Genomic DNA, 22,407 nt, shown 5'->3' on the forward strand with positions numbered 1-22,407 from the left:
GCTGAGGGGCCATGTCAGGTCTGAGCTGTCCGGGGAAGGAAGGGACCCCGTCCTCTCCCGGACCCCCCACGTGCCCGAAGGTCGTGTTCCCTCCTCGCCTCCTTTATCGTTGTCATTGGCCTGGGACTTCGGGATTAATTCGTGAGAGACGAGTCTCTAACGGTGTGTGCGACAAGCCGGCAGAGAAACAGAGCCATCTAGCATGGGACACGCAGTGCGGGGTAGTCCTGGAGTGAGCAGCTGACACCTTCTGTGTGCCTTAGCTGCCTGCTGCAGCCTTCGTGCTGTTAGCCGTGTCTTGCACAGTGCTGCCCTGCTTGAGAAACAAGCCCTCGCCTTTCTCAGCCACTGTTCCCAGGAAGTGCTCATTTCCTCTTTCGAAAACAGAGAATACCCGGGCACTTTGCTTCTAACATTATCTTTTCTCACGCCCATGCTCAGGAGGCAATTGCACGAACATGTCCAGATTTTTCTTTCCATGCAATGCCGATTTGCCTCCAATTTCCAGCAGAAACGTGATGATCTGTCTCCTGGCCTCCCTGCTGCTGCAGTGCCTCTCTCCCCGGGACCATCATCCCACACCTACTCCCCCTGTATGCCAGGCATCCTGTGGAACCACCTGGGGAGATACTCCATCTCTCTGGGGTCTCAATTTTCTCTCCGAGTCTGAGAACAGCATGGTCAGGGTTGGGCCTGACTCGGGATGGGCAGGAATGCAGATTTCCCCTCCTTCAGCTCAGCTGGGGAAGCAGGAGGCCTTAAAGGCTGCTCCCCTGTGCCCGGGGCGGGGGGGGGGGGACACGACATTCTGCACTGCTGGCATGAGTGCCTCTAGGGGTTAATGCAGTTACAGTGGTGGGTAACTCAGGTTGCCTCCTTGCCCCCTTCATCCTTTCACTGTTTGTGGCCCTCAGTGACCACAAAACTCAACTGCAGTCTATAATAATTATTGTTACCACATAGCAGTAGGTAGGATCCGAAGTCAGACTGTAATTCCAGCAGAATTTCTGGGTTCTTCATAAACAGGCATCAACCAAAGGGGTGGAGGGAGGGAAAGGGGGAAGGGGGAGAGAGAAGAGCTTAAGTAAGTCTGCTTCCAGAGAATTTTTTTGACCTGGTATGAGGGGTTTTTTTAGACAGACTCAGGATTTTCTGCTTGTTCCCAGTCTGAACTCTGTGGTCTCTGCCAGAAGCCCATGACTTGCTGTTAAAGTTTCTTACATCTCTGCTTTTGTCCTCATTACTATCTCACAGGCCCAATAGTCACCAGAGACAGGACATGCACAGTGTGCCCAGAGCTGGGATCTGAGAATGCAGGGAGCAACAACGAGCCATGAGAGAAGGATCCCCATCAGCACAGTTATTTGGGATCACCGGCTTTGCCCAATGCACATGCCCTACTGCTCCATGCTGATCTTGGTTATCAGTCGCTTCTGTCCCTGTCAAGGGGACCACGGGATTCACAGGCAGAAGACAGAGAGGTTGTGGTCAGGTACTGGGAATCCAGCACCCAGGATGCAAACCTGGGCATTTCTAAATCAGGCAGCAGTGCTGAAGCACTTGACCAGTGCTCAGGGAGTCAGGATTGATGTTTTGGGGTTTTCTTGTGGGACAGACCTGTGGATGTGGATCCTCATCCCTGAGGGCCTCATCCCTGAGGGCCAGGCACAGAGCTGCAAGGCAAAAAATAAACCAGGCAGCCAAACCTGCTGTGATAACTGGCAATGCCATTTCAGCTTGGCTAGCTGTAGGTGAACTTTCTTAAAGGTGGGACTGGAGGTTAGGGAGTTAACATTTGACTCTTCATTGCAAAAACTAGGTAAGATTTCCTTCCACATGCCCTCTGGGTCAATATTTGAGTTTTAACGTGTGTTTGTTTTAGGGAGAGTTTGAATGAGGCAGAGGTGGGCAAAAACTGAGCTAGCCTTCTACATCAATGCAACTGCTCCTTTTCCATGACACTCAGGTTCAGTGAGGAGTGAGGGAATTTTCAGTGAGGTGCCTGTCCTGGGTGCCTGGGTTTTCCTCTTTCTTCCGACTTCCCCCCTCCTTCTTTCTTCCTTTTAATTTGTTTGTTTCATATATAACTTTCCATTCCTTGTCATCCTAAATGGAGTTTCTTTACACACGACTGTAGCTTGTTCCCATGGGGTCAGATCTGCTTCTTTTCAAATCAAAGAGGAAATCACCCTTTCATTACAAGAGACACACACTTGGGTCTCTGGAGTAAGATACCCACTTCTGGTATTTCCCTAATTGCGAGAGGTCCCTCAGCAGATCCTCTACCCCTTGGACACCCATATCTCCAAAGGAACTTTCCATAGGGATTTTTCACTCCTCTCTTGGGATGAAAAGGGTCCCTAGGATCCAGTAGATGAGCTGAGACTTTTTCATCCATTTTCTCGTGGCAGAACAGATGGGGATTCAATTTCCACTTCTTCGGGTCAGTCTCCAGTGCTCTGGACCATAGCTGCGTCCTTTTCCATACTAGTTGATAAAGTTCGGTGTAAAAGTATCTTCAACCCAGTGAAAATACCAGGATTTATGCTATCATCCGGAGCAGAATCAGGTCTAAATCTGAAAAAAAAAAAGCTGCAAAACGAAGGGCTGCAAGAGGGAGCAGACAGCAGCTGGTTCTGACCGTGCGCTGCTTGTTTACAGAAGGGCATAGATGACACCGTGCATTCCAAACGAGCTTCAGCCATTTCCTTCCAGGAAGAGCAGGGAAACGGTCTCTCTGGGGCTCTGCCGTCTGCTCGGGGGTGACAGTGAGGGAAATAACACGGTGTCCCCACGGGCGGCCGGCAGTGCGGCGGGTACCGTCGCCCCGGAGCGGAGGGCTGGTGCCCGGTGTCCTCTGCGCCCCAGTTGCAGCACCGCTCCTCCCAGCCTGTCCTGGGCCGCCGGCTTGGTTTAATAAGGCAGCACAGGGAGCTTCAGCAAACCGAGCCCTAACGCGGGTTCGAGAGAGTAGGTTTTCCCCCTCCAACTAGCACCTTCTGAGAGCGAGGGGTGGGAACAGGACGGGAATAAAAAAGGCAGGTTTGGGGACAGGAAGAAAACCCGACACCGTTTCATGTCTGGAGCAAAATACTAAACGTGAGGAAAGGCTGGGTGCTCGCCTCCGGCATTTCTGCGTTTTTGTCTTGTTGATGGTACAGTCCCCCTTAAAGCTTTTCTTTTGGGCACATGAGGACCCCTTGAGACCCCGTCAGTGTTTCTGTGAGAGATGCTTAGGTCTCAGGTGACGCTGTCACTCGCGGGCGGGATATGAAAAGATGCGCAGCACAGCTGGCTGCTAGCTCAATTCTGGTTAAATCAAATCTAAAAAAAAAATAAATAAATAAAAAAAAATCCACTCACGGAAGCCACTGAAATGCTGTCGATTTGCGTTTACCTGTGCCTCCTGCCTCCACGGAACTAAATTCACATCATAAATACTCTTCTGCTTTCAAATCAGGGAGTCTGCCACGCAGATTGTGTTTCTACTGCTTATTCTAACATTAAAAGGTTGCCGCAGTTTTATGGCTCTCGATGAGTCTGGAAGCGATAGCAATTGAAATCGAAAGCCCAAATTCCTACACGATTTACTCACTGCAATCAGTAAAGCAGCGGATCTTGTTTCCTCAGGCAAACTTATCCTGAATGTCCTAGGAGGGGGAATCGGGCCGTTTCCCCCTCGTCCCAGGTTTTGATCTAACAAGGTAAAAATCTCCAGAGCCTCCTGCTGCAGGAGGGAAGCGCTGCTTCGGGCAGCCAACAGGTATAAATAAATAAATAAATAAATAAATAAGAATCGGCAGGTGACCTCCAAATAGATGCTGGTATGCGACATTCAGAGCTAGATGGAGACAGAAACTTGTGCTCGTTCGGATCCTGTAAACGCCATTACATGCTCTCCTAGGCGCATCCCACTCACGGCTCTGTCCTCTCGCTCCTCAACACCACTTACGTGTTGTGTGCTGTCATTGTACCAGCTTGTCTTTACACCCCAGAATAATGCGCCTATTATTCTCTTCTTTCCAAAGCTTCCACCTCTAACCATGTCATAAAAAATAGCCTTAATAAAACAGTGATAATTACGCCATTATTGTTAACACTACCCATTAAAAATTTAAAAATAGGCTTTCTGCTTTGGTCACCCATTGCCTCTACGTATCAGGGGTTTGGTCGGCAATAAATAGTTTCGCTATATGTCAAAACTTTCTTCCTATTCTAAAAACGTCAAAACGTGGGTTTTTAGAGCAACTGAAGGCGCATCGTGGGTTTCCAGTCGTAATTGGGCATCATCGGTCACAAGTTATTGACACCTTGTTGACCGGCGAAGGAAAATAAATATCCCGGGGGAAAGGAGCGTGTGGTGTGTCTTTCCCTCTCCAGGCTTACCACTTTTAAGGAAAATGCCTGATTTATGTGTGTATAACTCTAGCAATATTTGAATGTCCACTTATGATTTCCTTGTTTTGGGGAGGGGGAAAGTTTCGTTCGCTTTCCTGATGCGGGACACCTTTCAGCAGCGGTAATGCTGAAATGGGTGCAATACCCTTTCGAAAGCAGTCTCCCTGATCTCACCTCGGCCATATATCAGCAAGGAAAGCTGTAAACTCGGAGAAATAAATCAGTTTGAAAAGTTTTGAGGATAGTTATAACATCCCGGCTGTGACCAAGCGAGTGAGAGAGACTTAATGGGTTTTAAATCTCGGTCTGGAACAGCCAAGGAAAGGAGGGGGCTGGGAGGGGACAAAACCCCGAAGAGATACACTTTCCAATCTGCCTGGAAATTAATCCCAAATGAGGGAGTCTCCTTCCAAATCGGTCTTGACAGATCTGTGGGAAACACTAGACAGAAGGCAGAGCGCCGGACCCGCATTCCCGGAGAGGCACAGCACCGCCGCCGCGGCGGGGAGCGTGATGGGCTCCTCGCCTTGCCACACCGTGCCACCGCCTGTCTTCTTCCTGCGGGAGTGAAAATAGACATTTTAACAAGCCTTTATCAACCCAATCTAAAATGACCCCAAAACTTCGAGTCCAACAGAGACTTTATTTATTTTTCTTTTCTTTTCTTTTCTTTTCTTTTCTTTTCTTTTCTTTTCTTTTCTTTTCTTTTCTTTTCTTTTCTTTTCTTTTCTTTTCTTTTCTTTTCTTTTCTTTTTCTTTTCTTTTTTAATTTTTTCCTTTCCTTTACATTTTTTCCTTTAGGACTCCACTCGGGCCTTCAACTCTCTGTCTTTACCCTCGGCAAATAACCTCGTGTGTCCGTGTGCGGTGGCGTGCGTATGTCAGTGAGTGGATGTACCTCAGCCGTCCGTGGCAATGACCATCATCTCGGGCTTAACAAAACCTCCCACCCGAGGTACATGGCGGGACGCATTCTGGTGGGAAAGGATTAAGAATGGGGTGATTAAGGAGGCAGCAGTGGCTTGTAAACGAAAATGGAAAAAATTGTGGGGATGGATCAGCATAATCCACGGGAATCATCCCCAGGGCTCCAGCCTGCCTGAAACAGGATTTCCCATTAACCTCCGCAGTTGTCTCCATCGCCTGCTCTGAGAGCGCTCCCTCGTATTCTGAATTCAGCTGCCGGTTACTGTTTTATTTAAAAAGAGATATGGATATCCCTCCTCTTGCTCCCCCCGGACTCGTAGTACTCGTAGTTACTCGTACATTACTCGTATTAATGAGTCCGTCCACCACAGACAAGTCTCCGAAACGGCTATTTGGCTGAGCTAGGCAGGAAGCTGGAGGTGAGAATTTCCCCGCAAGCCTGCGACTGCCCTGAGCCTGGGGGGACGCTGAACCTCCACCCCCGCCTCCCAGAGGTGCCAGGGACATGAATCCAGTCCCCCCAGCAAAGTGCATGGACCATGCAGCCACCCTTGGGAAGCAGTACCAGCGCGACACGGGCACAGTGCTGCCCAAAACCGCCACCTCGCTTTGCCTGGCTCCACCGCACAGTTCCACACCCCTCTGTGCTGCTCCGTGCAGCGGAATCAGCGCTGACCCTTTGCCTCTGCTCAGCGGGAGAAGGCGCCCTGCGGCCACCGGCCAAGTGACGAAGCAGGACTGCCTTACCATAGAATCACCCATTCTTCCTTCCTTCCTTCCTTCCTTCCTTCCTTCCTTCCTTCCTTCCTTCCTTCCTTCCTTCCATCCATCCATCCATCCGTCAGCCGGACCTAATCCTGCTCCCTCGGCTCCCGCACAGTCTGTGGGGCAGAGCCTGGCTGCGTCGGGTCCTCATGTGGAGCTGGAGGGGCACACACCGGTCTAGAGGCTGGCAAGGGAGAGAAGGGAAAGGGAATTTAGCAGTGCGTTTTCAAGAAACTGGCAAGCTTTGGAGCAGTGCACGCATCACACGAATGATTGAAAATTGTGCAATCCGGAGCATTGTGTGCACACGACGCACGTTTGCATGGAAACACGCGTGTGTGTCTACATAGGGAGAAAGGGAGATTGGTGGCGAGAGACCTGTGAGAATTCCTGGTTTATCCCCCTGAAATCAGTATGCCTATTGCTGGGAGCACACTTTAATCCATGCATCCAGCAGATCCGGAATCCTGTTTCTCTGTCTCCCTGCATCGTGCCTGTCTGGCTCACTAGGCTGGGCAGAAAATCGCAGCGTGTTTCCTATTGCTCTGCCTTGTTCCCCACCGAAGCAACGTCACGTCAAATATGCCAGTAAATTCCTTACCGGGTTAGGAACGTAATTGGTCGAATGTTTTCTGTAACCTGACTAGCCAATAACACTCCGAGAAAAAATTTAGAACAACCTAGTTAAGACAGATGGTGAAAATGACTTGACACTACATGTGTGAGTCAGTATTAACTAAAGACGAAGTACTTTCCGCACTCATTAGAAATATCATAATACTCTAAAAAGACCCCATGTGCCGCTATATTTGCGGTACAAGGTCCCTTATTTTCAGACAAATGCTGTCCAAATAGTTGCCCTTGTCATTTCTGTTATAACAACATCCACTAGCTAGCATAAGCTCTGGCCTTGATAACTTGCATTTTTCGGAGCCTGTATTACTCTTGGCAGACCTTCTTCTTGCAGTTTTTCCTCCTGAAAGCAGATAATAATTTTTGCAAAACAATTAGGTAAATAGGAGAAGGTGGAGGAGACGTCAAACCCTCTTAAAAGCACGAAAATCGTTGAACAAATGGAAACTGCAAGGGAAGAAACAAGAGTAATAGACAAACAGCAGATAATTAGGATAACCACAGTTACGAAAAGTGAAGTAGTTGTATCTTTTCAGCTGTAAAGCACCACAAATATGTAACCGCGATTCCAAAATTTAAACTAACGTTTTAGTCTCAGTCAACAGAAATCAATAGCAGTTATACGAGCAGGAACCGATATTGAACCAGAACAAGAAGTCAAAGGTATTTCTACATTCAAATGTCACCAGCAGTTTTCCTTACACTTAAGTTTGCAAAGGATTCTTAAAGCCTTATATATGCAGTTATGCGGAAGCTGATTGCCAGCAATAAATAATGCATCCAAGGAAGAGGCTTGAGTATGTATCTTCTCACTTCCAGGATGCAGCTAGGGATCTTCGCCTAAATTCTACATCAAGGTTGTGGCTTAAGGCAGTCAAAAGGCTATTTAATTGTCAGGCAAGGCTTCCCCCTGCGGAACTCTCTCCGCATGTTACAACCTCTTTGCAGCTCAGCTCCATATGCATCTCTTTTTCACACTTCCCTCTCCATCTCGGGTTCCTACACCTGGTGCATCACGCATTTAGCCCATTCGCTCCGGCTCTTCCTTTCATCTTCCCCATGGCAGACGTTTCTATTTATCCACTGGCAATCAATGTGTGGCGTCACCGGTGGTACTGTAATGACGACTGCACCATTGAGGATGACAGCTTAGAAAGAAGAGGGCAATGGTGATCCCTCCCAGAGCAGCGCAGCAGAGTGTAGCGCTCGCATCACAAGGTCACCCTATCTCACCGCTTGCTCCTCTGCATTGCCAGGAGAGGGTTGCTGGGTTTGTAAGAGGTTGGGGCGGGAGCGGAAGGGAGGGGGGGGAAAGATCTGCACTTTTTTCCCCCCTCTCTTAAGCAAAGCCATAATGGAAACCAGAAAGGAGATGGTGATGTTTCTGGAGGGGACACAACTTGGCGCTCTAGTTGGCAAGAGGGTGCCTAATTTGTCCGAAGCAGTGGGGAGCCCCGCTCCGGAGCCGCAGGAGATGATCCATCGGAACTGCCTCAGCCCCAGACCTGGCCCCTTGTCGTCCCGGGAGAGAGGAGGAGGAGGAGGTGGCGGAGGAGAAGACGAAGAGGAGGTGGAGGTGCTGCCAGGGACAGGGACGGTGCCAGAGAGCCGCTCTGCAGCGGCAGCGCTGCTTTCGGCCGGACAGCAGCCCCCAGCCCCGGAGCCCCCCTCCGCCAAAGGGCACCAGAGCAGCTCGGACACAGAGTCGGATTTCTATGAGGAAATCGAGGTGAGCTGCACCCCGGACTGCGCCACGGGGAGCGCCGAGTACCAGCACAGCAAAGGTACCCAACTCCTTCCCATGCCTCCAGCCCCCCGCCCGCGCCGGGGCCGGGTGGCAGCACCGGGGGGGAGGGGGGACTGCCGAAGGGGTCTTCCCCTCGCCACTGGAATGAGGGGCAGCGAAATCGGGGTGTTTATGGGGGGACCCTCCTTTCCTGGCTGGTTCCTCAGCTCCCTGCCACAGGGAGGCTTGTTTAGGAGTCAGAGAACACGACACCGGCTAGCCCCCGCGTCCCTGGAGGGGAGCCAGGCTTCCCGCCGTGGATGCATCAGGTCTGCAGCTTGTCCCGTAGGACGCCCTTAGCCAAGATAATCAACCACTCTCCCCCTCCATCTATTTTTTTTTTTATTCTTCCCTATCGCCTGCACAGTGCGTTCTCCAGGAAATCCCTTCCGATCCTCCCCACCGCGGGGTTTTTTGTATGTGCTGGGGGGAGGAGGAGGGCAAGATCAAACGGATTTTCTGGCCGAGAGAGCTGTTTGTGGTTTTGCAGGGTGAAATGTGCCCGGGTGAGTGCGGAAGCGCCCATAAAGACCGTAAAATCGCTCGCCGGCTCATGCCTGCCCCAAGTGCGGCAGAGAGGTCCCTGTTTGCACGTTGGGTTAAAAAAAAACCCAACAAAACAACAAACAAACAAACAAAAAAACCCCAAAAAAGCCAGGAGAGGTCCAAATTACCTTGTCACTTCTATGTCTCGGTGGCGCCAGCTCGGAAATGGTCCCAATGCATTAATTACCTTTGGTCACGGGCACAATGAGGGAGAGTTGCATTTGAAAGCAAATGCAGCGGCCAGACCCCTTATCCCCCTGCCCCCCGGGCCAGGCCCCTTATTCCCACCTTCCCAGATCGGCTGAGCCCCCCCCCCCCCTTACAGCAATTCATTTCTCCCTCCTCCCTATTCCTCCATCACTTCATGAGGAAACCGGGAAGAGTGGAGAGCACTGTCTGTCCTCTCTCGTCCCTTAGAGGCTCGTTGAAAATATCACATCCTGAGCTTTGGAAACTGAGCCGAGAGTCCCTGAGGCCTCACCTTCCCCTTGGAGGGAGCAGGGTCTCTGCCTGCCGGCTGCTCAGCTCCCAGACTCTGTCTGGGCTGGAGGCAAAGGCCATGTCGCTGTGCGGCTCCGGCAGCGGGCACACCTGCCTTTCCGAGCTGCTCAGGGTCAGGGGATGCTGCGGCGGCCGCCTCCGGCTTCACGGTGCACAAAGGTAGCCTTCCTAACAGAGTGAATAAGCACCCGTCAACCCTCTGCTGCATCCCCTTCTCCCTGCCCTCCCTCTTGGATGTCCCATCAGCATCCTGAGTACACCCATGCAGGCATAGATAAAGCAAGTGGGGATGGATGGGGGGAAGAAAGATGTTCGCTGAGGAGGTGGGGGGCGAGCATCCCTCCTCTCCCGCCCTCGTTCGAGCGTGTGCCGTTGCTCCTGGCTCCACTTGCAGGGACGTGCTCCGAGGCGCTGGCCGGCAGCCCCAGCAGCGGGGGGGATCACCCGAAGGGCAGCGGAGGCAGCGGCGGCTCCCAGGGCTCGCTGGCCTGCAGCGCCAGCGACCAGATGCGCCGCTACCGCACAGCCTTCACCCGCGAGCAGATCGCCAGGCTGGAGAAGGAGTTTTATCGGGAGAACTACGTGTCCAGGCCCCGGAGATGTGAACTGGCGGCTGCTCTAAATCTGCCAGAAACCACCATCAAGGTACACACAGCTCGGACATGTTTCCAATTAGCACGATATAAATCTATATGGCCAAACTTCCTTGCAAAACTCGGGAAAGCACTTTGCCAGCACAGCCCTCCCTCTTCCCCCCACTTTTCCCTCCCGCCCCTTTTCTGGCCCTGCCCGCACCCTGCAGCAAGCAGCAATGCGGGAGAGGGGACACAGCTCCCGAAGCCATCCCAGCCAGCACCGCTGATCTGGCCTCTCCCTAACAGATTATTTTTTAATCCTCCCCTCAATCCAGTCCAAAACTCTCTCAGCCCTTGGGGGAGGGAAGAAGAAACCGGTAGCAGACCTTAATTCGATCTCGCTTTGCTTTGCCTTTTCAAAAAAACTCCTCCATCTGCACATAAAAATAAAATTGATAACTATAATCCCAGGTAGCTCTTGCTGCAAAACAGCAGCAAGGAGACAGAGTTGATGGGTTTGCCAGGAGCCCGGCCTGGGGGTCAGCAGGACAAGCCCTGGCAAGAAGAAAGGAAAACAAGCACCCTCGAAGGGCTGCTCCACTGGGTCTCCCTGTAGATTTATAAGGGCTTAACTGATCCTTCCGTACGTGATGACAACTCCCTCTGGGAACGAGAGCTGGCGCCGGTCTCCGCCCGCCGGCAGCCCCGCTCCCGCCTGCGTCTCCCCTGGGCAGGGGCCGGCGGTAGGGCGGCGGCGGCGGGTGGGTGACGGCTCTCGCCTGCCTCTCCCCGCAGGTTTGGTTCCAGAACCGCCGGATGAAGGATAAGCGGCAGCGCCTGGCCATGACCTGGCCTCACCCGGCCGACCCGGCGTTTTATACCTACATGATGAGCCACGCAGCTGCCACCGGCAATTTACCCTACCCATTCCCATCCCACCTGCCCCTGCCCTACTACTCCCCCATGGGCATCGGCGCCACATCGGCCTCCGCCGCTACCCCCTTCAGTACCCCCCTGAGGCCGCTGGACACCTTCCGCGTCCTGTCCCACCCCTACCCGAGACCAGAACTGCTGTGCGCCTTCAGACATCCCTCTCTCTACCCTGGCCCAAGCCATGGACTCAGCAGCGCCGGGGGCAGCCCCTGCTCCTGCCTTGCTTGTCACAGCAGCCAGTCTAACGGGCTGTCGCAGAGACCATCCGGATCAGACTTTACCTGTTCGGCCACAACCAGGACTGACTCTTTCCTCACTTTCACGCCCTCTGTGCTGAGCAAAGCCACCTCAGTTTCCATGGACCAGCGAGAAGAAGTACCTTTAACGAGATAAACAGTCGCCTCAGGGTTATTAAAAACTCGCTCCTTTCCCGGGCTTCTCTTCCAGTTAATGTACCTACAGCCCATGTTTATTTAATTGTGTTCTCCCCCTAGAAGCGGACACCTAAGGGGAAAAAAAGATACTAAAAAAAATAGTTCACTCTTAAAAGGATTTACATTCCAAGGGTAAAAATAAAAATAAATAAAATAAAGGTAAAAAAAATAAGGGAAGAAATGACTGGTGATTTATCCTTGAGAAGAATTTTAGGTACGCGAAAGGAAGAAAACCAACCCGAAAGAAATATACTTCTGTAATCTCTAGAAACGAGCTGGGACTTTCTTTTCCTTGGATAGACTTCTTACTAAGGGCTGGGGCTTCTGCGGGTCACGGCATCAAACCTTATGCACAAACCTACAAGAAGGAATATCTGAAATACTTGAAAGAAACATTATCTTGATAACGAAATGGCTTGTGCGCGTGAAGAAAGCAAAGATGTAACCTACCAGAGTGTTCACAAAATAAAATCAACGAGCAAACAGCAAAACCAAAAGATTTCTGGATTGCAACCAACAATATTATTCAGTTGTCTCTATATAGAAAAACAATGGTTTACCATTAAGAAAAACTGCCATTCTGTACATTACTTTCGTGGTTTAATAGCATTCTTTACTCTCTCTTGTCTCCTTCGTTTTGAGCAGAAATCCGACATTTCGTCTCCTCTTTCATTGCAACTTTTATTTTTAAGAGGCAGACTGGAATTGGCAGGGAAAAAAAATACGAGCTCCTGCCTCTTTCTGAGTCAGAGATATTTGTCCTTTAAATAACAATGTCCTATTACCAGTCGCTGAAATGTGCACACACTGACGAAATTAGCAAGTGATGTATATGTAAAGAGGGGTTTTGAATATCGAATGTATAATGCTCGGTGAGCAGAACCCGCTTGCCAAACGCTAACAAGCCGCCAAGGGAAGAGATTAGGTGACAGGGAGCACAACTCCTTCAGACAATCACCAGTCTGTAAATTGGAGCAAAGGCGATTTCCTTTCCTTTGTACTTCAGCCTTCAGTCCTCTCATTGACTTTCCTTTGCTGCCTCTGCTTTCTTTTCTCTCTCTCTTTTTTTTTTTCTTTCTTTCTTTTCTTAGTTATTTATTTCACGCCTTGGGTTTTGTATTTCCTTCCCTACCCCTAATCTTTGCATTTGTATGTGTCCTTCACATTGGTCCCTCTTCCTTTTTGAGGGGTATTTCTTTCACAAGCCCACCCCCCTCGCGCCTCTTTCAGGTATTTCGGAAAGTGGTAACATCATTGCTTTTGCCTGGATTTCTGTCAACCTAAAATTTAAAACACGCAGACATAGGGCTGGGTAGCAGTTTCTTCCAAAGCTGGAATTGTTTAATTCATTCTATATTATAAATATAGATCATTCTAAATAGCCCAAAGTATACACTGCCATATTTTGTTACCATATCGGAATAAAATCAAATAACAAAATAACAGCACCACTAACGATAATAACAACAGACACATTTTAACAACATATCACCCATATTTTTATTGTGCGTATTTAAAGGAAAAAGTGAAAGTGTTGCTTAAGACAAATTTCACCTTCGTGCAGTTTCTAACAGTTACAGTTCAACAAGCAGGAAAATAAATGCTGGACAGAACAAAGACATGTCGACACCTCCGCTATCTACTTTGTGTTAAATTGCTGAGGAGCCTCTGGTTTATTGTCACACCGGAGACTTTTTGTTCTTAGGATAGGGAGTGAATAGCAGCGTTTCCCTGTAGCAGATGGAGAGCAGCGAAGAGACACGGGCGTGCCAGGATATATTTTTCCAATTAAAAAAAAAATTAATAATTTGTTTATTCGAGGTTTTAAAAAGCTGATCCAAAGTCACCATCTTTAAATCATTTAGGACAGATTGTTCCGCCCTTTCTAAATGAGAAGTCCTCATGGACATGGAAACCGATGGCCCTTTTTGGACACTCACAAATAGATTCTCCCCCTTCCCATCCTCCCGGAAATAGCAATTGTAAACAGCTTCCAAGGGCAGAGCCGAACAACAGCCGAGCTTTGCAAGCCTTTCCCCTCCTTGGTTTGTCTTTTAGCAGATAGGAGAAGAACCAGTCAGAGAAAACGGGAGCTGCGGAGCGAGTGCCTGATCCCCCCAGCGGCGACCCCCGGGACGAAGAGCGCTGAGGAGGCCGGGGGGGAAGCTGAGCGCTGCCCCGCAAACGGGGGAGTCCTGGGAGGCCCGGGACCGGGCAGAGGCACCTGCGCGGCCGCGATGACAGGGCAGGATGCGGCCAGGAATGCTGCTGCTGCCACCAAGGTCTTTGCTCTTGCAAAACGCCTAGTTCACAACATGCAATCGCCTGGGGTGCAGGGCAATATATATATACACAGACATACTGAATATATATATATTTTCAAATACATATATTTTCTATATCTAGGTATGTGTCAGAAAAAGGGTGTTTAACCCGCTGTTTACCGCTTTAGCCCTGAAAGGGGCCACCCGCACCTAAGAACGGGCAGCGGGGAGGCAGAGCCCGGGAGCGAGGTTCGCCCGCAGCTGGCCCGCTCCCCGCCGCCAGCTCTTGGAGGATGCTGCGGCAAAGGGTGACTGTGAATTTCTCCCTGGCTCGGTCACAGGGCAGAAATTGCCTGCGACAGGTAAATAGGCTGCGGGTCGCGGTAATGCCAAGAGTATTTTCAGTTAATAGGGGAGGGAAAATGAGGTGTCTGGAGCGATATTGGAAAGTACAAGATCGATGATCCGTCCTCGTGTCCAATCAGCAGCCTTTAATTGACTGTATTTTCTAGGTAATTGAGCCGCTGTGCTCCTAAATTGAACTGGAAGATATAACAATACATCTCTCTGGGAGGAATTACTCATTACTTCATAATGAAATTTTCCTTTTGCTGCGTGGGACCGGCGCTGTTAACGCCTTCGCCGCCGGCAGGGGTGCCCGCTCCGTGCGGTGCACGCGTGGGGCATCGCCGGCGGCGAGGGGCAGACCACGGGCACCCACCCGGCAGCAGGCTCTGCTTCTGGCCCTGAGCCACTGTCACCAGTCAGGCAGGTTTCCCTTGCCTCGCCCTAGCCGGGGATGAGACCCTTGGAGGAATTAGGGTGAGCCCTGAGGGGAGCCGGCGGTGGGCACCAGCCCCCTTGGCACCAGCGGGTGCGGAGTTGTCTTCGGGGTACCTCATATGCAGCATCGGCTCCGCTTCCCAGCCAGCCAAATTCAGCTCCGAAAGGCCTTACCACCCCCCCCCCTTGTTAGCCTTTGATTGATTGCCTTATTAAAGCGTGTTCTTGTAAGTGTGACCGAGCTGATTGCACCGCATATGTTTGGGATAATGCTCATTTTAAACAACTGAATAATAATACTACTAATAAAAAAGGGACCAAAAGAGGAAGAAGATGAGCTCTAGAGAACGGGTTAAGCCTAAACGATCCCGGGGAGCAGCGCTGTAACTCGCGCATTAAATCGCTCCGTTACTATCAAATCACTCAGTCCACCTTTGTTGCATTTTTTGTGTCACCTCCTGTACCATTAAGTAAGATAGCTCCGAGACCGGCGCTTACTTCCCTGTCTTAGACTATGTTTTTATTAAGGTTGGATGATTAAACTGGATCGGATCTGCTTTCCCAGCACTATTCTTTGATTCAGACCCCAGTTCATTAGGAAATCTTCTCTCCATATTTCACGTTTTCTGTTGGATTGTTAAGTCGTTTTGCCGGCACCTGCAGAAAGGCATGCGGCTCCTTTAGCTTTTTAGCTTGTCTATCTGAAGGTTCCTTTTGTTTTCTGCTACGCTCCTGCTAGCCTGGCTACTTTATTTTACTACTGAGTTGAGCCCCTGAAAACACCCTCCGCCATATGTCACCCCAAGGCCCGCTTACAATAGCGTCACCCTAGGGTAAAGCCGACGTCAGGATGAGCTGGCGTCTCGTTAACACAAATGGTTTCATTTAGGTGCATCAGGTTCCTGGATGAGTGCAAAGTGGAGGGGGAGGAGGGGAAACCACGGCCTTTTGCTGCATCTTACTCCCCAGAGCACTCGTTTGTTGCTTGCTCCCTCCAGAGCTTGCCGCTGCTCCTTTTGTAAGACGGGGGGGATCCCGTCCCTCCTCGGCACTCGATGAAGGGCTGACCCTCTTACGGGCAGGGAGAGCTGCTACCGGGCAGGAGATTGGGTCAGGGTCGATTTGGGGAGGTCCCCGCCGGCGCTGGTCCCTGTTTTCAGAAAGTTTTTATTCTTTTATTTTTTTTTCTCTTTCTCCAAGTAGGTGAAAGAAGAGATAGCTAGCTCAGGATCTCCAGCCAAGAAAACAAATCAATCACAGACTCTGGCCTCCAATTCACAATTCACCCTTTGCTTCTTTTTGCTTTTCATTTTATTCCTTATTTTTTTTTTAATCCGTTAAACGGAGTGTACCTACGACCAAGACCGTAGAGCAGGTTTGCACTAATATTTACAAACCATATTTTAAAGAACCTCCATCCGTGTGTTGCATGCACGTATACACACAAAGCAAACACGCAAAGCGATTTTCCCTGCTGCCTTCTCTGCAAAGAAGTGCCTGGGACTTCAGAGACAGAAATTGCCACTTAAGAGCATCACATGAAAGTATTAAGTAATTATTTAAAACAAGGCTGTTTAGAAAAATATTTGTATTTATTGCAGCTGCTCGATTGGCCTCGTTAAAGCTGGGGAGCATTTAAATTGTGTTACAGTCTCATTTAAATCCAGTTTCGTTCCAGCAGGCTGCAAAGCCTGAATAGAACCAATCACTCCATAATGATGATGAATGAGAAATTAATTCAGATACAAGCAAGACAATTTAGGCCTTCATCTGTTTAAATAGCCTTCCAAGATTATTCGCAATTGCAGGTCACAGATTTAATCAATTGTCCAATCTTGTGAAAGTCATATCCTTGCATCTTCATCGAGATTATTTATAACGCGGCGGAGCCCAGTGAAAGGTATACGCTCTAAACAGGAAGAATTGCTTAAAGGGAAGCGTTTGTAAAATGAAAAACAAATGCCTTCGTGGGCAGTAAACGATCAAACACCTCCTCGCTCTTCCTGCACATCCTCGTCGGCCTGAGGAAGAGAGCGGAGCTACAGGTGAGGTGTAAAGGGGCACCATGGCCAAACTCCACCTCGGACTCCTCTCCTTCGTGGGCCACCCAGCCCCATCTCCGCGGGGCCGAGCTCCACTCCTGGGCGCCATGCCTGCAGAAAGGAAACTTTAAAGAAGCAGCTCGCAACCACGCAAACAGCGATGCCGCTCAGCCTGGGGATACCCACCCAGGCTGAGCGAGGACTGTCATTTCTGCTTCTGCCTGCCTGATCCAGAACTGTACAGATAATACACCACCGGCCCTCCCATTGCCCGAGCCCTGCGTCTCCCCCAGCCCAGCCTTGCACACTACCGACCTCCCTCCCCGGGCCGGGGGAGCAGGGACGCGGTGCCCGCCTGGCCGGGGATGAAGAGGCAGAGCATCCCTGCTCCGCTCCTGGGAGCGCCTGCTCTTCCCTTGGGCTTTGGGGAGCCGCACCTGGAAAAGCTCCGAGGTCCCGAGTAACTCAGGGTTAATGAAACCTCTCCGAAAGTTAAAGCAGGCCGTTTGGCGACCGGGAGAATTGTTGCTTTTCTCTAAAAAGAAATGGATAGCAGGGAAGAGACCAAGTTTATTCGTCAGCGTCCCAGTGTGTAACTGCCTCCTCCCTCTCACTTCTCCAAACACAGACCCATTTAGCTGAAGTCCTCACCCCTTGAAGCGCTGCCTGGAAGGGCCGTTTCAGACTTCTGCCCAAACTCGAGAGATGATCCCGGGCTGTGAGAAACACCTGCTTCCCCAAAAAGTCTCACCCCAATGCACAGGGAAAGCAGCACTAAGGGAGCTGGGGTATTTGAGGGGTAGGGCCCGGCTCTGCATCCCTTATACACGGAGGCTTGAGGGTGGGAGCTGTGGGAACCTCTGGGCAGCGTGGATCCATCGGCCCCGTCTAGTTCCTGGAGAGAAGGAGTCACCGAAGACTCCCTGGGGGCCCCCAGAATTAGGCCGCAGAGAGAGGTGGTCACGCTACCCAAGGGGAGGTGGGTTTCCTGGCTGGGAGCGTGCAAGGGTCGGCGTCCTCTCGGTGAGACTGGAGCCGCGGGTCAAGGCGGTTTTCCCGCACCTGAAAGGGAAGCGTGCGGCGCACCCACCCGCCGGCACTGATGGTGGTGCTGGGGACACAGGCAGACATGCGCGGGTTTCTGACAACGGGTCGGGGGAGCCGTGCGGGTGCGTGTTCCTGCTCCCCCATTCGCCACGGGTGTCTAAAACAAAAGCCTTTCTCCAGGCCCCCCAGAGCTCGGAGGAGTCAGTCTCAGCGGCGGACTTTGATGTATCGCTGTCCAATTAGTGCCTTTAATTGGCGTCCTCTGGGACAGGCAACCCGGGAGCGGGACGGTGAGTGCTTTCTGCTCTGCTCTACCCGCTCGAAAGGTGACGAATAACTAACCCGGCCGGATGGCATGAGCCCTGCGTCCGTCGAGCAGGGAGGGATAAAAAGCACCTCGAAAACCCGAGACCGGCTGCTTGGACACCGTCTTGAGGGGCTCCGCGCCCAAAGATACCCGTGTGCCCCAGCCTCTGCAATCAAATTCTTCTCTCGCAGCCGAGGGAGGATCCTCGGCGGGGAAACGGCACTGCTTTAAACATACCGCACGCTCCTTCCAATTTGCGTAATGAAGGTCTCCCGTTAAGCGTAATTTTAGAGGTTAAATGAGGCTGCAGATTTAGAGGCTCTTGATAAAACGTCTTCTTTAAATGACATGTACTGTATATATAGATGCCATTACAGCGGTCTAGATTTACCTTGGGGGAGGAAGAAACAAAGCAAATACACAAACACAGGGAGGAAAAAGCGTCGCCAATTTATTCTATACCAAAAAACGCCTGGTCGAAAAAGAAATTGATCTCTTCATCCATCAGATGTATAAAATACATTTCTGAGATCCGAAGTTGCTCGGAAAGAGAGAGAGAAAGGCGGGGGGAAAGTTCATACTTGATAAGGATCCACAAAAGGGGTGTGCTAGAAATCACACGAAGCTCACCTTGATGCAATTCTGGTTTTCTTCTATTTAGTTATCTTTTTTTTTTTTTTAAGAAAATTAAAAAAAAAAATAAAAATCACCTGAACCCAGAGGAAGGTGAGATATTTTGACTAATAAGGAAATAAATTTTGCAGAGCAGGAAGCGATGCTGTCTTTTCAAACCCGCTGTTCACAGAGGTATCTCTGGGGAAGGCAGGCAGTTAGAGGCTGCCTCGGGAGCCATCAATCCCTGGTACCCAGCTACACCTTGAAACTCAGTCACTCGGCTTCTTACAGGAAAACATTTCTGATCAATGCTGTAAGCTGAACTATTTTATTTGCTTTTCTGAATTTGCCTTTTAAAATATTGACATTTTGCCATATTCATCCTGAGCATGTTGCATTAGGGGCATCTTTTCATCCAGCCCCAGAAGCCAAGTCCCGTGTCATGCATTGACATACATAAGCATGTGTCATGCATTGTCATACGTAAGTGCTACTTCCCCTCTCTACAGAGTGCTCTCAATTTCTTGCCCAGGAGAAAAAAACCCTAGCAGTCTGTTCAGCCAGTTCTCCCAATAGCTTGATTTCACCTTGCTAAATTTTCATTAAAAAACCTTTTACACTTCCTACCTTTCCTGCCAGGGATTAAATTCCGAAGGTCCTAACTCACTCCAAAATGCGTTTTTGCTTACTTAGGAGAAGTTTTCTTACTGCTATTGCAGTGCAGGATCAAAGATGAGCTACAGAGCAAACGAAGCAACTACTATTGCTAGATCTACACAATTAATATGTGGCCTTGTACTCCCATAGACTGCAAATCACTCCTGGGAATGATCCTACAATTATTCTAACGTTTACTCAAGCCTGTGTACTTTAGAGAGGGAAGTTTTCTCCAATGTGGAGATATTGAGGCATAGGTTCCAAAACCTCTTTCCACGAATGACCTGACCTGAAGTAAAATACAATCCAAAAGTAAAAAGTCTGATTTACAAAACCTTCAACTAGAAAGGATCACTAGAAAAGAGTTGCCTCCTCTGACATCTACAAATTAAGTATAAAATCTTACAGAAAAGAGAGGGAAAGGGAGAAAGAAGAGGGGAAACCCCTAGTTTTGTTGATTTTATGCTCCCCCTGCAGTCAGCTGAAATGCAGACTGGGGTCTATTCCAAAGGCAGGAAAGCATTCAGCCAGGTGATTGGGGGTGGAAAGGCCGTGGTTTGGCTCCAAATGATGTTCCTAACCTATTCTTTGTTCAGCCAGTGGCAATGTGGATTTGGACAATTGGACAAGCCTGACTATCTCCACCACTCTCAGTCCCATTAACACTGGTTCAAGAAGTACAAGAACATAGAGAGTACATGACCCAATACCCCTCTACTTTCCTTTGCCAGTCACAGGTTCCCACCTGAGAGCCTGCGTGTTATTTGCGTCAGAAAGGCAGGTTTTTACAACAGAGACTTACTGCAGCATGGAGCAACTGAATTGTGCATTGCTGGTAAGGAATCAAATATTCCTGCATCTATTTAGCCTATTTAGCAGATCTTCAGATCATGACACCAGGTCCTCCAAGAAAAAATGGCAGTGGCATCACTAATTGTGGTTCTCTACTTCTAATGTCAGTAGGGCAGTCAACACCCACATCTCTGACACAGATACCATTTTTTGCATTTTAACATATTCCAGTTGGCCACTCGTATCTCAAGGACTGTGCTTAAGCATTTGTAAGATAATAGTATAAGACAGACAGAAAAAAGGACAACATGACCTCCATTTTCTAACATTGCCTCACACAGGAAAAGCCATATTCACCACTGGGAGTTTGGTGTGGGACATCCAGGTCCAGACACAGAAACCAGAGGTGCTGATACTAACTGTGCTGGCTGTCACTGTTGATGTCCCTGCCATTGTCCCAGAGGGTATTCCCCAAGTCAACAGTCCACGGCCAAACCCAAATTGCACTTGACACTGCCTAGGAGCAATCACCTGAGGTTTGAAGCAAGTGATAATTAGCTATATAACACAATTTTAGCATATTCAGAACCTTATGTGATTCCTACATCCAGTACAAATTTTGTACTTCTTTTTCAGTGCCAACCTCTCTCTTTAGCCAAAAGAAAGACACGCCAAGGTGTGATTTTAAACTTCTCAAAACCCTGGCAGTCAGTTCTGGTGACATTTCCATACTGTGATGCATGGCTTCATGGTGGTATGGCAACACCATATCATTGGGATATAACTCCACCAAGGGCAAAATCATCTACCCTAATGGCCCCAATCACTTTTTTTAATGCAGGAACATAATTTTCACAACAGCCTTTCCTTGAAAAAGCACTTCTAAATTTGAGCATCTGGGTGCATGTCATTTCAGCTTGTCATAATCACCCTTTCAGCAAGGGATGTTACTTGATGTTTACTGTAATCTGCCACAACAGCAGAAAGAGTAGCTGTTATCACATCTTACTGATGCTTTTTCAGTAAGTCTCCAAAAACTTATTTCCCAGACTTCTTGTTAAACTTTTGCTTTATAAATTGATAGTTTAACTCTCTAGAGAACCTACAGCTTGATCTGTACATCACAGACCATTAGGTTTCTCCCAGTTAATTTTTATTGAGTTAAATATGATACATATGACATACAATATGATACATATGATTAAAAAAAAAAATCGGATGCCTGGTGTGACTTGAGATACCAGCTTATGGAGAATTTTGGCAACATGCACCAACTAGAGTTCACTGGCAAAAGCAAACAAATAAACCAGAAAAACCCTTGAACCCAGTTTTCTTTATTTCTGATAAAATATTTTCAACAAGTTATCCTTCTGTTTTTCTCATCTAAATTACTCAGCTTGTATTATCCAGTATTTTACATGAAAGAACTTTACATACTGCAGTAAAGTACCTCTCTGCCTTCACTCTGACAACTTAAGCAAACAAAATTTGTGTGACCTGTCAGGGTGAGGTGCTTTCTTCAGTCACTGAGCTCTGAGTGAGGCTTTTCTTACACCATCTCCAAATTTACAGTCTCCTCTCTCAAAGCATGAAAGCCATATATAGCTTCTTGCTCCAGCAGGGTATTTAGCACTTGTTTCAGCAGCAGCCTTTTTATTTCTATATAATATTTCCTGTATAGGCAACCAAGAACTGCACAAGCCCAAATGCAGTTCTGCAGCAATACAATGGGACCTCATGATCACACATTTCTTCGCTATATCATTGTTTTTCTCCACCTCTGTTTTCTAGGACATGTTCCTCAGTTGGTAAGGACAGCTTGTATCCATTGTTCCTAACTATCTTATTTTATATTTTGCAATATTTAGAATCTCTTTGTTTGTTGGGTGAAATTCCTCTGTGACATTTGTGCACCTCAGCTACAGAACTGTCTTGTTACCTAGAATAACAGAGGTACTTGAGAAAAAACAAAAGGTGATGCAGCCCCTCATAGCTCTCCTCTGTGTGCTGTTTTCTTTTCACAGATGTGGTAACAACTAGGTAGATACCCAAGTGCCACATATGTAGTGTGGCACATGCATCCTGGATACAAATTTGACCAGTATTGGGTAAGTACATACTTCTGACCACCTGATTACAATAGCCAGTAGTGCTGAACATACCAGTCTGTGTAGAATCCCATTAGCCATAATACCATTTCATGATGATGTCTATACCAGCAACTCTACTTTGTACTCTTTAAATAAGCCAATTCTTAACTTGCTCGAAGTAGTCCCTGGCACCTATTGATTAAGGATACTGTATGTGTTAAGATGGGAATGTCATGGGTTAACTTCCTTAGAAAGCCTAGGCTGAGACATTAATAAACTAAACCCATAATCTCATTAAAACAAATCAAATGT

The 22,407-nt window shown here is 48.9% G+C and overlaps 1 protein-coding gene across 1 annotated transcript; it reads left to right on the forward strand.

The window, feature by feature from the left end:
* The first annotated feature begins 8,077 nt into the window (after positions 1–8,077).
* EVX1 (even-skipped homeobox 1) lies at positions 8,078–11,457 on the forward strand. The gene is made up of 3 exons (XM_065669196.1): positions 8,078–8,507; positions 9,951–10,201; positions 10,927–11,457. Exons 1-3 carry the CDS (start codon positions 8,078–8,080, stop codon positions 11,455–11,457), a joined length of 1,212 nt encoding a protein of 403 aa, XP_065525268.1.
* The last annotated feature ends 10,950 nt before the right edge of the window (positions 11,458–22,407 follow it).

Source organism: Lathamus discolor, chromosome 2, assembly GCF_037157495.1.
Source record: "Lathamus discolor isolate bLatDis1 chromosome 2, bLatDis1.hap1, whole genome shotgun sequence".
Classification (NCBI taxonomy): Eukaryota; Metazoa; Chordata; class Aves; order Psittaciformes; family Psittacidae; genus Lathamus; species Lathamus discolor.

Excerpts from the sequence above, each read along its gene's own strand:
- EVX1 (XM_065669196.1), top strand. The coding sequence starts at position 8,078 with ATGGAAACCAGAAAGGAGATGGTGATGTTTCTGGAGGGGACACAACTT. Across the intron at positions 8,508-9,950 it reads CGAGTACCAGCACAGCAAAG|GGACGTGCTCCGAGGCGCTG; the intron begins GTACCCAACTCC and ends CTCCACTTGCAG. Across the intron at positions 10,202-10,926 it reads TGCCAGAAACCACCATCAAG|GTTTGGTTCCAGAACCGCCG; the intron begins GTACACACAGCT and ends CTCTCCCCGCAG.